A 14,734-nucleotide genomic window follows, 5' to 3' on the forward strand; every position below is an offset into this window, starting at 1 on the left:
ATCTTCCCATAGAAGGACCTACATCAAAAGCTAAATCATAATCACACAATTCTTTGTGAACCCAGGTGTTAAGTGGACTAAGTTATTCTGACACATGTTGTTCATGATAGGGTGGGACCCACCACCGGGCCTGGAACAGAGTTTCTTAGCTACTAGCTCCTGCATCTTGCTCACACCATAATGGCCTCAGAAATGGTTTCGAAATTTGAAGATTCACTGGAAAGAGCGACTTCAGTAAGCAAGGTTCGGCTAGACACTACTGGTGTCCGTGACTCATCTTTTTCTAAAGATACTATTTATTTTTTATTTTTAGCTAAAAATTAACAATATTTTAGCTAAAGAATTGTTAATTTTTTAAGTGAAAATATTTCATTTTATTTTTTCTTGTAAAAATAATATATGGCTCTCCTTAATACTTCCAGTCACAAGCCCTTGCCTAGCCAAGACTCTGGTCATTTAAGGACCACTGTGGTCATGGGGCCAAAGGTACAATGATCCATGTGGAAATTATTGTCCCCCAACTGTGTGAGGTGACCAAGCCAAGACTGGCATTCTAAGGTCTGCCAGAATGGCATGACCAGTGTGGTGCCCCTGGAGTGTATGGAGCAGAATCTGTCCTTGAAGGAGAGGCCCATTAACATTTCCTCTCCCACATCCGATCTACAGGCACATGGTTCTAAGAGTGCAGTTTGGGGGCCTGGCATTCTCCAGATCCTTTTGGAGTCCTGAGTTGAACACTCTAAAAAAATAATAGTACTAAGATACCTTGTCCTTTTCTATTCACATTCTCTTCTCCCATAAGTGCATGGTGGTGTTTTCCAAAAGCTACGTGATATATGATATAACAGAGTGAATGTAGAATTAGACAGGACAAAACAGCTATCTTTTATTCAGTAAGACATTAAAGAGATTTACGGATATGTAAAAGTGTTGCTATTCTTACTAAAATTTTTGTGGAAAATATAGTTATTTTTATACAAATATTTTATTCATGTTAACCTGCAATTGGTTTATTATTGTTATTTAAAAATATACTATGAATAAATGTTAAAACAATTTTTTAGTTTTAACCCACAATACCTTTTTGGATCTTCAATGATTTGTAAGAGTTGGAGGAGTCCTGCCACCCAGAAAGTTTGAGAACCCCCCCAATAAGTCTTTTGTTCTTTTTTCTTTTTAGCATTACTATAATTTTAGAATTGTCAAAAACATGTGTTTACATTATATGATCCCAATGCTGTAAAATCATAGACATATATGTATACAAAGAAATAATGTAATAATCTTTGTTATGATTGCAGATGATTTAAAATTTGAATGTATCGTTTCAAAGTTTCTACGAGTAGTACCAATTCTTTTATTATTAAAATAAAATAATGCATTAGATATCATTTAAAACATAGAGCATGCTTATTCTTTGGTAATGCCTACGTGGTAAAGGGAATTAGAGTAAACTGGTTTAGAGATTAAGGATTATTTCCAAGTACATAAAGTTTAGTTTTACAGAAATGCTACAGAATATAATTCCTTCCATTTTTAAAGAAGGTAAAAGCTTTTCAACCTTAGCATGGGCTTCATCTTTTCTTTCCTTACTCTATTTCCCTTCCGTTTCCTTTCAAGAATTCTCTCATAGGGAAAATTTTGGCAGAAGCGAGAATCGAAAGTTAGAACTGAAGTCACAACAAATTATAATGTTAATTTGAAGGTAAAATTCTGGGGATTTTTATTGCAATGGTTTTAATTGTTGTGTTCATTCCCATTAAAATGCTTCCACATCAAATTCCTCATAGATTTAATTAATGCATCCTATAAGGTCATTCATAAATACTCACTGGATGACTTCTTTGAACTAGTCAGTGTACTCTGATGCTGAGATCACAAAGGTGAATAATCATGGTCCCCTTCCTCATGGAGCTAACAGTTTGTGAGACAGACATATTAAAGAACTTATTAAAGTTTGATCTGACAAGTGTTATAAAACAGGGATGTGGCAAGAACTATGCTACCACATAAAATTTGGATGTTACCTTATTCACTGAACCAGAATTTACTGAGAGCTTTCTAACTTTGTACAAAGTATAGCGTAGGACATGGCAAATAATTTTGCCTTCGAGAAGTGTACATCCAGTTGAGCAGGCAATGATGCACACACATACACATCCTAAGATCAGCAGTGGTAGTTGAAGGCTGTATGAGATGAAATTCCAATTATTTACAGAAAATAGAGCCATAGGATTTCAGTTTATAGGCAGGAGCAGTTTCAAAGCCCTAATTTTTTAATAGTTAAATTAATATTTTTATTGTTGTTCAGTTTCTGTTGTCCCATCTTCTCCCCATTGCTCACCGCTGCCCCCTCCTCCCATACTCCCACAGTCAATCCCTCCCCATTGTCCATGCACCTGAGTCCTCTATTCATGTTCCTTTGCGCGCCCCTTCCTCTTCCCCTCAACCCATGTTACCTCCCTCACCCCTCTCCTCTGTTCACTGTCAGTTTGTTCTTTATGTTCAAGTCTCTGGTTCTGTTTTGCTCATTTGTTTGTTTTGTTGATTAGGTTTCACTCAAAGCCCTCATTTCAAAACCACTTAAAGGAGCCTTGAAGAACAGATTGGATCACAGGACAGAGAGGAGGGGCAAAGTGTCTGAGGGTGGGGGTTGCAGACATTTCATTCCCTGTAGACCCAAAGCCCTCTTTACATAATAAATATTACCTTTTCTGAAGTCAAATTAATTCCATAACCTACATGCACACATAGTTTAAAAACTAAATTATATTAAATGTAAATATAATGTTCTCACTATAATTAGAAAAAGAAAAAGTATAATAAGCAGTGTGAATTTTAATATGTAAGGCTTGAGCATGACTACACAAGAAAACAAAATGAAGTAGTCAGGTGTTGGTGCTTACTTGAAATGACTCAGAATTTAGAAGAGGTAAAATTAAAAGCCATGCCAAACAGAAAGTAGAGGAAAATGAAAGAGCAGAGGTTCAGTGGACATAGAATGAAAACTGGTGCTGGGATTAGTAATGAGAGACTAGACCTGTCTATATATGATAAGAGAAAAAGGGACATAATCTTAACTGCAGCAAGGATAACATGTCAAGACAAATTACAGATTGTTGAAGTGAGAAAATGAGGAAGCACGATATTTTTGCAAAGAGCTGGACCCTTATTTATAAGAGTGTCCAGATACTTCCCTGTGTGGCATGGGTTGGTGATGAGACAGAATATTTCATTAAAGAAATTCTATCTTGAGACCACACATTGAGATTTACTCTCTGTCTTGAATATCCAAAACAGCCACAGAGACCACATGTTCTGATAGTCATCAGGAAACTAGAGATCTATTGAAAAAAGAAGTAGCAATTCAAGGGACAGTGGAGAAGGTCTGTGGCAGAACTCTGAGGACTGTAAGATGGCAAAGAACATTAGATTGTAGAACATGAGGCCATTTCAAGAAATTTTTAGTTGTAATGTTCATGACATACACAATAAGTAACAATTTCTGCCACAGAATCACAATAAAATAAAAATTATTAATAAAATGGTGTAGACCTTTGCATTCCACATACCTCAGCTGATATTAGTGGCATCTCGAATCTTCACTGTAAAATATTTGCAAGCATCAGCTACCAATGCAAATGATTCAAGTGTGAGACATTGGCTCAAACACCGCGTGGTGCTTTCCTTTAGGAATATGATTTTTGACAATGAAAAAGTCATTGTCAAAAAGTCTTTGAAAAAGTTTGAGCAAAACCAAAATATTCTCTTCCTATGATTAAAAGTAAGGTGCAGGCTAAAATATTCCATGTGCACTATTACTATGCAAAAAAATAAATTGTGTTATATATCAAAAAGAGTTGGATCCTAAGCTCAGATACACAAATTGCTTTATTTACCTCCATGAAAATCTGGTTGGTCATTTGTAAGTTGTGCAGGATGCGAAGCCAACCTTCCCTGCCTGGCACGTCCCCATGCTCTGCAGGGCATTTACCAGCACTGGTTCGTGTAGTGTGTGTCAATGGCAACTGTAACTGTGATGGCAAAAATGCCCGAAAATATTGCCAAAATACCCTCCATAATGTCGTCCCATGTCTATTCCAACATCCTTTATTATAAAGCAATGAAAAAAGCTGAACTAAGTTATGTTACCCTATGACAGTAATAATGTATTACAGTAGATTTGAAGGAGAGTGAGGAGGCCTTCTGTTGGGTAGAACCAGCTGGTAGACTTTAAAATCCAAGGCTGCAGATGTTATTTCAAAAAAGTCTTGTGAAATTATTAACATGTTCTAATGTCTTGAGTTAGTATAAAATGTATGCATTTGTAGTTTTTCATGTTCCTATAATTTTTTATTATCACTGTTCAAAAGGAGCTCACTCTTTAGATCAAAAAACAACAACTGAGTTTGCAAGTTGTATTGACTTACTGGTGGATGTTTAAGCAGGATTCAGGTCTCACTGTCTGCTATGAACATTTGTGGGTAAACATCAGTTGTAGTGAATGTTCATTTCAGGATGTTATTCCTGGAAAATCATGTCTCCTAGCACATCAAATAAGTAACTACTGGTCATGTAATGAAGGGGTGAGAATAGGGAGCCTGCCAGAATTCTTGTTTTGTGAAATTTTATAGTCTTGCAATAATGCAAATCTTTAAATCATGGCTAAGTTAGGAAAGAATCAAGAACATACCTGGTTTCTCTTGGGACTACTGACCATATTTTTTACCCCAGACTTCAAAGGGCTTTGAGCCATTTTTTCTCTTTTAGTGTCTAGGTTTCTTGTATGCTGAGTGTCATAGTTTAGGGAAATTTGAAGCTTGAATATTTTAGTATCTTCCAGAGGGTATTGTAGAAGGATGTCCCTGCTTTTCACAGAGGCATAATTATTTTAATAACCCAGCATAAATGCATACCAATCATCCCTTCTTTACAGAGAATGGATGATTTCTTTGGGTCCCAGACCCCAGAAATCTTCTGGGACTTGGTAATTTCCAGGAGAAAAGAGTAGGATAATTTCAAGAACAAGAATGTATTTTATTTATTATGTATTTCAAGCACCTAGCATGATGTCTGGTACATAGTAGGCATTTAGTAATTGTCTTTGAATGAATGAGGGAGAAACGTGTAGGGTAGTTGCTGTGCTTTGTGATTTTCCAGGTTTGTTCTTAGTTCAGGCTTCTCTGGCTAATGCTGTCTGGCCAGTAGAGGAAGCCCAAGATCTATCTATGTCAGGATCAGAGAAAAAAGTGCAGAAAGGAGGAAATTTCTAGCCATAGAAAAGCAACTGTCAGAAAAAGGAAAGAGGTGAACTTGAAATTGCCAGTGGGGCTTAATTTAATACTTTTAATAAAAGATTACTTTTGGAGTTCTAACTAATCTTCATATTCACGGAGAATATATTAGAGGAAAACATCTATTTTTTTTTAAATATTTTATTTATTTATCTTTAGAGGGGAAGGAAAGGAGAAAGGAAGAGAAACTTCAATGTATGGTTGCTTCTCCTGCATCCCCTGCTGGGAACTGGACCCTGCAGGGAACTGGCTTGCAACCCAGGCATGTGCCCTGACTGGGAATCGAACCGCGATCATCTGGTTCGCAGGCCTGCGCTCAATCCACTGAGCTATGCCAGCCAGGGCGAAAACATCTATTTTTATTTGACTTCGAAATGTAGAACAACCAGAAAATTTCAAGGAGAAAGTGAAGGTTGCCCAGACTAACTTTGACTCAAATTTGATTGTATGTACTTTTATTTTTAGAGACATAATTTATAGAATATGAGATTTTCAAGGAAATGATTTTTTGTATTATTTATTGAATTAATCTAAATACCTATTATCAATAAGTGCCTGGCACATGTAGATAGTAAATAATGAAACTGTTGAATTAATCAAGAATTAAAATTTTACTATAATATAGTTAGTGTCACTTTTATTCAGCATTATCTTGTCCATCAACAGATGAATTGATAAAGATATGATACACACACACGCGCACACACACACACACACGGGATCTTGTTTAGCCCTGAGAGTGAAGGAAATGTCTCCATTAGCGACAACACAAATGGAACTTGAGGGAAGTTCCACAAATGGAACATTTCCACAAATGGAAATGTTAAGTGAAATAAGCCAGAGAGCAGACAGAGAAACACAAATACTGCATGGCATGACTTACCAGTGGAATCTAAAAACAAACAACAAAATAAGAAAACACAAAAAAGCTCCTAGACAGAGAACAGATTGGCAGTTGCCGTGGGCTGGAAAGGACTGGAAAGGACTGGGTAAAATGGGCCAAGGGAGTCAAACAGCACGAACCTCCAGTTATAAAATAAGCTGGTCAATGTCCAGCCTGGTGACCATTTAGTTAGTGAATAACACTGAATTACTCATTGGAATGTTGCTGAGAGAAGATCTTAAATGTTCTCATCACAAGAAAAATATTCTGTAATGATGTAAGGTTTTGATTGTTGAACAGAATCATTGTGATTATTTCACAGTGTATAAAAATATTGAATTATGTTGTACACCTGAAATTCATGTAATGTTATATGTCTTATGTAACATTACATAATGTTACATCTCAATTACAAAAAAAAAAAACAACAGAAAAGTAAAACTCACAGGAACAGAAAGTAGGACAGTGTAGCCATGGCCTGGGGAGTAGGGTGGGGGCAATCGGGAGAGGTTGGTAAAAGGGCACGACTTCCACCTGGGTCTGAGGATCTAATGTACAACATGGTGACTCTAGTTAATAACGTTAGTATTGTGTAACTGAAATTTGCTGGGAGAGTAGAACTTAAATGTTCCCACCTGAAAAAACAAAGATATATATATGAAGTGATGGGTGTGTTAATCGACTAGACGAGGGGGAATCCTTTCACAATGTGTATGTTTACCAAATCACCATAATGTACACTTCAAATATTTAACATTTCTAACATGTCAATTATACCTCAATAAAGCTGAAAAAATAAGTATCATAAGGATTTTCCTGTTATATTATTAAAATGTACATTATATTTTATTAGCAATATATCACAATTTTATCTATTCAATAAAATATTCATTATCTTTTGATTAAAAATACTCACTACAAACAACAACAACAAAATACTCACTACGAAGCCCAACTCCCAGAGATATTTTGTAAAGTTTGTCATGAAATTTTAGTGTACAGCCAGGACTAGGAAGCACTGCTATAAATCACACAGCCAAACTACTTTCCAGAAAGGTTGCACTGATTAACAACAGAATCATTTGCATGTAGCACACAGCTATTTTCAACAGTATTCATCATCGTGGTTACATATCACCTGAATGTTCAAGGTGTGGTACCCAGGCTCAGAAACATTGGCATCACTTGGAGACTGTGAGAAATGCAGACTCTGTTTTCCTTTTTTCTCTGCCTCAGTGATTCAGGATCTAAACTTTCACGAGATCTTCTGGTGATTTGTACGCATTAAAGTTTGAGAAGCACTGATGTAAAATAGTTTTTCTTAATTTGATAAGGCAAGTTCAATGTTTGAGGATAAATTCTCCTTTCCACGTTTATCATCCATTTCTAGCTTTTAAAAATTGTCAATTTCCATACTTTGCCTGTTTTAAAATTATGGATATTTTCTCCTATGTTTGAAGGTATGAAAAACTGATGGGTTTAAAAAAGAACATGAATGAACTATGAAATATATATCTATTAACATTGAAGTTTAAATCTATCTAAAGGCACATGACACAAAAAACAAAGGCACAATGTTCTGAAAAAAGAAAGAATAATTAAACTGACCTTTCGTTGGGGCTCTTAGCTTTTATATCTCTCTTCTTAGCATTCACCCAGCACTCAGTCATTCATTTATTTAATACATTTCTGATTTTTCTGTATAGTATACTGTACGAGTGTTGTGAGTCTGTGTGCCTATAAGGAAGTCTGTTTGCTCATCTTGGGGGCCTTATCTGCTTGGTGCGGTTACATGTACACAAAGTTAACTAATGATAAAAATTTTTGTTGATTATAATGGATTGCACACTAACTGGATGGCTCATACATTGGGGTTGTCTGGGCATTAGGCAATGAATAGTGCAAGGAATGGAACTTATATCCATTGAGTGCTTACCATGTATTTGTCCTATCTTATTCAAGTCTCATGATGGCACTGTATGTAGTCAAGATATTGGATCATCAGCCACACAAAGATTTGACAAGTTATTGCTACTAGTTTCCAATAAAATAAAATTTGGGGGGAGGGAGAGAAAATGGGCAAATTTGCTTTACATAAGAATTCTAATTAATAAAGAAAGAAAGAATCAAGGGACTAGAAAACCACCATTAGAAACCCACGGGTATCATCACTGTAGGGAAGATCCACAGATGAATGCCAACAGTAGTGGTCAACATTTTAAGAAGAAACACAATATTTGTGTAGCTTCAATTATCTCCTCCAAATATTTATTAGAGAAAATACTACATTTGTGGTAGAGAAATCTAGCCAACAGTATTTCAACATCACATAAAACATATTGATACCAGTTATCTCGTGCGTGATGCACCGAGGACACATCACCTCTGTGGTTCTGCTCCTCAGAATGAAAACCAATCCAACCACAAGAAAACAAAAACCAAGTTGACTGTACAAAATACCTCCCAACACTTCCAGCGCCAAAGTCATAAGGACAAGGAAAGACTGAGAAATAGAAGCCGACTGGAAGAGGCTAAGGAAACGTGGCAACAAATGAAATGTGGGACCTGAAATGAATCCTGGGGAAAAAAAAGATCAGTAGTAGAAAAACTGGTGAAACCCAAATAAAGTCTGTAGTTTGGTTAACGACATTGTACTAATGTCTTTTTCTTCTTGTTTTTTAAAATATAATCTTTATTATATTTTTTCCATTTTTCCATTTTGTTTCAAATAATGTTATTTTCTTAGTTTTGATAATTGTACCATGTTTGCGCAAGATGGTGACATTATAGAAAATTGGTTGAAGAGCTTATGCTTCTATAAGTCTAAAATTATTTGCAGAAACGTAAAAATGTAAACTACAAAAAAAAGTTTAACTATCTTCTTCATCTTGATTCAGTTCTCAACATATGACTGCAACCCTAACCCTCTTTACAAAAAAGCAAAAATGAAAAATTGTAATTAGGCTTTCCTTTTGTAAAGAGTGATCATTCCAATGCAAAACACAGAGTGGCTGATGGGATGCAGTCACCCTTTAGCTGTCAGAAGTTCTGCAAATTATTGTTCTGTGAGGTGAAAATGCCATGGTATACTGAATCTTCCTTGTCCTAGGCTTTTCTGAAATTGCTCTTCACAATCAACAGTGTTTCATCTTGGGCATCACACAATCCAGCTTGCTGATTTTCACTTTATAGTTAAAAAAGAGGGGGGAAATAGTGCACTTTGCAAAGCAGTTTTAAATTTATACCTCACTGTGGTCTCATCAGTCCCATAAGATAGAGTAATTACTAGTAGTGTCCCTGTTTTATAGATTTCAAAATATAATCTCTGGGATATTTTTTAAGTTCTAAAGACACAAAACTTATTATTGACTGGTACTCTTTTGTACTTTTCTAAAAGTGAAAGTGGAAAGTCAAATTCTCTTGCCCTTACAGAAAATGGGTAACATTTATGTAATAATAATAATAATAATAATAATATCTAGTCTTTATTGCAGTCTTACCACATGCTAGAGAATTTGCCAAGTGTTTTCTAAATAAGGAACTTCATTTACTCTTCTTTATGATTTTACACAGGGGTTGATTGGCATCTGATTGAGTGTGATGGGCAGAATAGGGGAGAGGGTCACGATGGTTATAAGCTTTGGGGATGTGAAATATGGTGGGACCACTGACGAAAGCAGAGGGTGCAGAAAGAGGAATATGAAAAGATGATTTCTGTTTTGAATATGTCATGTGTCTACTCTCCACTCTGCAGTATGCCTCCTATTTGGTTTCTTTAAAGCACTTAGAATAATTTAAGATTAAAAAAAACTTTAATGTGTATGCTGTTGGGTTCAGAGACAAATTTGATCAGATATGAGAATGTAAGCTCGTAACTTTCAGCAGACTCATCTAGGGGCCACTTGCTGGGTATGGTGCGAAAGCTTCCCTAAGCATGTTTGAAGATTGCATTGGTACAACTAGCTTCAATTAGCCCGGTGAGACATTCCTTTGAAAAGCAAGTCAGATTACAATTACAGCCTGTGGGTCAGACTGGGCGTGGAGGGAGTAAAGACTGGTAATTAACTAGAAGAAGCTTGCTGACATAAAGTCTGATTTGAGCAGTGATACAGAACATATCTATAGTTACCGAATATAGGTTTTCCTTCTCCGTAAGCCCACAACTACACCCTTTGAGCGGACGAGAGTGGAGAGAGACAGAGCATTACTAAGCAGCCTTCCATCAGCTGATCAAGGACACACACGGTGCCCACAAGAATGGATGAAACAGCCCTTCAGTCCACAGTCAAGTCCTTCAACCCCCACAACTCCCTGCGCGCAGTCACCCCACCATGTTACTCAGGATAAAAGACTCCCTCCATCTCTCCGGAAAATAACAGTTTGTGCTTCTATATTGTTTTATACTTTGTAAGAGAAAAAAGAACCTTCCCCTTTGGATTGACTCTTTTTCATGCCTCTACATTCTCTTCATCTAGGGCCCCACTCTTTCTTGCCCCGTTTCCAGAGCAAGCTGTTAGGTCCATTGATTCGCCACCAGATGGGGCTTCCTGAGGGAGGAGCTTGTCCCACCCGCAGCGTGTCTAGCAGCCCGTCACATCTTCCACATTGCCAGGACAACCACTTGCCTGTCTTCCGTTTGATATTATTCCTAAAAACTCTCTTTCCTTCCTTCTCTTACCAAATGCTGCCCTCTGTTACATATCATGTCACAACTCTGAGGACAGATGAAGGAAAAATACCAAGTACCATCTCACTGATGCCAGTTTTCAGGTAGGCAGAAGGAGGAAACAATGCTCACAGTGATGGGAAATTCCAACGTCACTCTAGCTGTAGGTATAACAACAGAAATAAAGTTATCCTTATAGTACAAAGTCTCTTTAAGATTGTTAAGTCTCATTAAGATTGCCTGAATAACTTATGATTGATCAATAAAGTAGAATTTAATTTAGGAAAATTAAATTTTCCTAAATTTACAAATTTAATTTATGAAAATTGTTGTTTAGCAAAGTAATGACAGGAAAAATAGTTATGATATATATTTAAGTAGGAAAAGCATGATACATACCATTACATGCTGCTCCAGCATAAATTAAACTTTGTGGGAAAAAAAATATGTAATATGTACAGAAACAAGTGACTAGAATATATTCATCAAAGTGTTAATGGTAGTAACATGAATGGTGGGATTTAGGGGGAAACTTTTCTTATAATTTTATGCATTAAAATGTTTCTACTTGTTTTTGATTCAAAAAACAAAATCATAAAAATCAGCTGGTGAGTTGCCAATGGTCTTATGATTTGATAAACTGCATTAGCTCCAAAAAATATTTAGAGATTTTTTTACTGTTCTGGTATAATATTTGTTTTTTATACAAAAGGATATTAAAAAACAAGTAAGACACTATTACAACATGACATTGTCATACTGGGATTTTGTTTTACTTTCTAAATGAAAACACATATGCGTATTTAGAGAAAGCAAAAGAACTAATGTAATATTTTGAAGTCCTATATGCGCATATACAAACACACTCACACACTCTCTTTTTCATTCTTATTAATTGTTTTCTTTATTCAGGACCATCAGGGGACAGTAATGTTTAACTTTTGAGATTCTGGATGTATTTCCATGAATACTCACTTCTTACTTAATACAGGTGCTGAGGCACCATGTGGGGCTGTTCCTACTTTATCAGAATCAGCAACTGAGCTCCAGTTGAGAGCAAAAGGGACGGATCATCTACATTCTTAGTTTCGGGGAAAGATCAGGTATTGGGACCAGCCCTTCCTTGGACACCATACACCTTTTGATTGTTAGTATACCTTCCCCCTGCCTGGGTTAGGAATAAAGACCAGGAATAGACTTCTAGTTGAAGTAATGGTAAATTAAATCACTTGGACTGATTCCCCTGCTCAGGTCAACTAAAAAGCTGAATGAAATATATATAAAAAGATTAAAACTATCAAAAATTTAATCAAATACTGAGAAATTAGTAGACCAAGATCCACTAATGAAATGAAACTTTAGAGAGAAGAATCCTGCATTTGAGGACATTTGTGCCCTGTTATCTGAGTGATCCAGAAAAGTATCAAATTCTGAAATTGGATGAAAATAAACTGTAAGATTGGATTAAGATGACCCAGATTGTTGATCTCCCAGGCTCCTGGTGGAAACAAACAAAATAGTCTCTGACCCTAACTGTTTCCACAAAATTTTGGGAACAGCAATGGACATGTTCTCCAAGGTAATCACTTTGTGTTTGCTTAGTTCCAGTGAGTTGCTTGACTGTGGCTTCTTACATCTTAGATTAAAAGTCTACTACTGAGGTCTGCCAATATTTTGCTGGGAGGATGAGCCTGCATTTTTTGGCCTTCTTTTCCTGGCCTGCAGAGCACTTCCTACTACCCAGGGGGTACCTAGACAGTTGGAGGAGTTACAGAATTTGCTTTCCTTTTTTTTGGAGTCACTGCCGTGGTATTATAAGGCATCGGTCACATATACTCTGCTCTTGCACTCTCTGATATTGCTTAAATGTCCTCTATAACCCATATTCTTGGATAGTTGAGTTCTTACGTAGATTTATGGAAGGCTTTCAGATTTGAAACTTAATTTGCTTCTAGAAGTACCTTGTTCCTCCAAACTGTTGTTGCTGTCTTTTCCATGGCTCCAGCTGGTTCCTTACATTTTTAGTTTTTCTGTTCTACAGCCACTAGGGGGCAATATTTTCTAGCTCAGCCCTATTACTCCTAGCAAACTGTATCAATTTGAAAACATTGTGGACTAATATTTTAAAATACAAACCAGAATTTAAAAAATTATTATACTTTTAAAAATAAGTTTTGGGCATACAGAAAAATTGAGCAGAAAGTAAAGAGTTCCCCTTTATCTTCTTTCTCTCTCCCCTATATTTAATACTATTGTTAGTGTCTTGCATTAGTTTGGTACATATGTTAAAACTGATAATCCAATACTGACACAATTTTAATAATTAAATTCCATAGTCTACATTAAGGTTAATTCTTTGTGTTGTGTGTTCTATGAGTTTTTACAACTTTATGATGATGTGCATCTATAATTTCAATCGTTTCATTGCCTAAAAGTCCCCTTTGCTCCACCTAGTCATCCCTCCCTCCCCCTGGACCTCTGGCAACCACTTACTGTCCTCACAGTTTTGTGTTTCCCAAAATGTCATCTAGCTGAAATTATACAGTATACATCCTTTTCAGATTGGCTCTTTCATTTAACAATATGACTTTTTTGTGGCGATAGCTGAATAATTCTCCATTGTGTGGTCGTACCACCGCGTGTTTGTCCATTCACTATTGAAGAACATCTTGGTTGCTTCCAAGTCGGGCAATTATGAGTAAAGTGACTATAAACATTTGTATGCAGATTCTCACGTGAACATAAGTTTTCAATTCATTTAGGTAAATACCAGGTAGTATGATTGCTGAATCATATGGTAAGAGTATGTTAAGTTTTCTCAGATACTGCAAACTGCCTTCCAAAGTGGTTATACCATTTTGCATTCCCAGCAGCAATGAATGAGAGTTCTTGTTGCTTCTCATCCTCCCAGCATTTGGTATTATCAGTGTTGTGGGTTTTGCTTTCCAGTGTGTGTATAGTGGTATCTCATTGATTTTTTGAACTTGCAATTTCTTATTGATATATGATAATGAATATTTCTTTATATGCCTATTTGCCATCTTTATGTTTCTTTAGTAAAGTGTCTACAGATGTTTTGCTCATTAAAAAACAGGATTGCAAAAAAACCCCAGGATTGCTTGTTTTCCTATTTTTGAGCTTTCTGAATTCTTTGTATATTTTTAATACCAGTCCTTTATCAGATATAAGTTTTGCTAAAATTACCTCCCAGCCTATGGCTTGTCTTTTCATTCTCTTAACACTATATTTTGCAGAGCAGAAATTTTAAATTTTAATGGAATTCCAACTTACCAATTCTTTATCTTTCATGGAGAGCACTTTTGGTGTTGTATCTGAAAGTCAGCACTGAACCCAAAGCCACCTAGATTTTCTCCTATGATATATTCCAGGGATTTTGTAATTTTGCATTTTACATTTAAGTCTATGAGCTATATTGAGTTAATTTTTGTAAATTAAATTTAAGCATCTCACAAAAATATTTAAAAAGTTAATTTCAAAAGTATATTTTTGTATTAACATATAATATACATTATTGATGTACTACAATACATTAATAACTAAACATGTTAAATTTCTCAGTTTTCATTTTTACCATCAAATTGTTTTCAGTGACCAATTATCTGATAATTCTAGTAGGTTCTCACTTAATTTTGTTGAGAGCTAAGAACAAGAAACTACCTGAATCACAAAAGGTCAATTTTATTCTTAACACCAGCAGCAATATTTCAAATTCTTGCTTGATTTTGTGTGTGGAAGTTTCCTATGCCAGAGCAGTTTTCCGCAGCGGGATCAGTGAGAGACGAGACATAGTTCTTTCTTTGTAATGTGGGAAAAGAGAAACTATGAATGGAGAGGAAGAAAAGAACATGCTTTCAGGCAGATCTGTGTTAG

The 14,734-nt window shown here is 35.9% G+C and overlaps 1 protein-coding gene across 1 annotated transcript in view; it reads right to left on the reverse strand.

Annotated features, from left to right (window-relative positions):
* The window catches only part of AMBN (ameloblastin), a 29,667-nt gene extending 26,074 nt beyond the window's left edge, over window positions 1-3,593 (reverse strand). The window contains exon 1 of the mRNA XM_037063469.1: window positions 3,573-3,593. Coding sequence (XP_036919364.1) covers window positions 3,573-3,593 — 21 coding nt within the window. The remainder of the gene's footprint in view (window positions 1-3,572) is intronic.
* Window positions 3,594-14,734: the final 11,141 nt, after the last annotated feature.

Source organism: Sturnira hondurensis, unplaced genomic scaffold, assembly GCF_014824575.4.
Source record: "Sturnira hondurensis isolate 20B ecotype Veracruz unplaced genomic scaffold, ASM1482457v3 Scaffold0014584, whole genome shotgun sequence".
Taxonomy (NCBI): Eukaryota; Metazoa; Chordata; class Mammalia; order Chiroptera; family Phyllostomidae; genus Sturnira; species Sturnira hondurensis.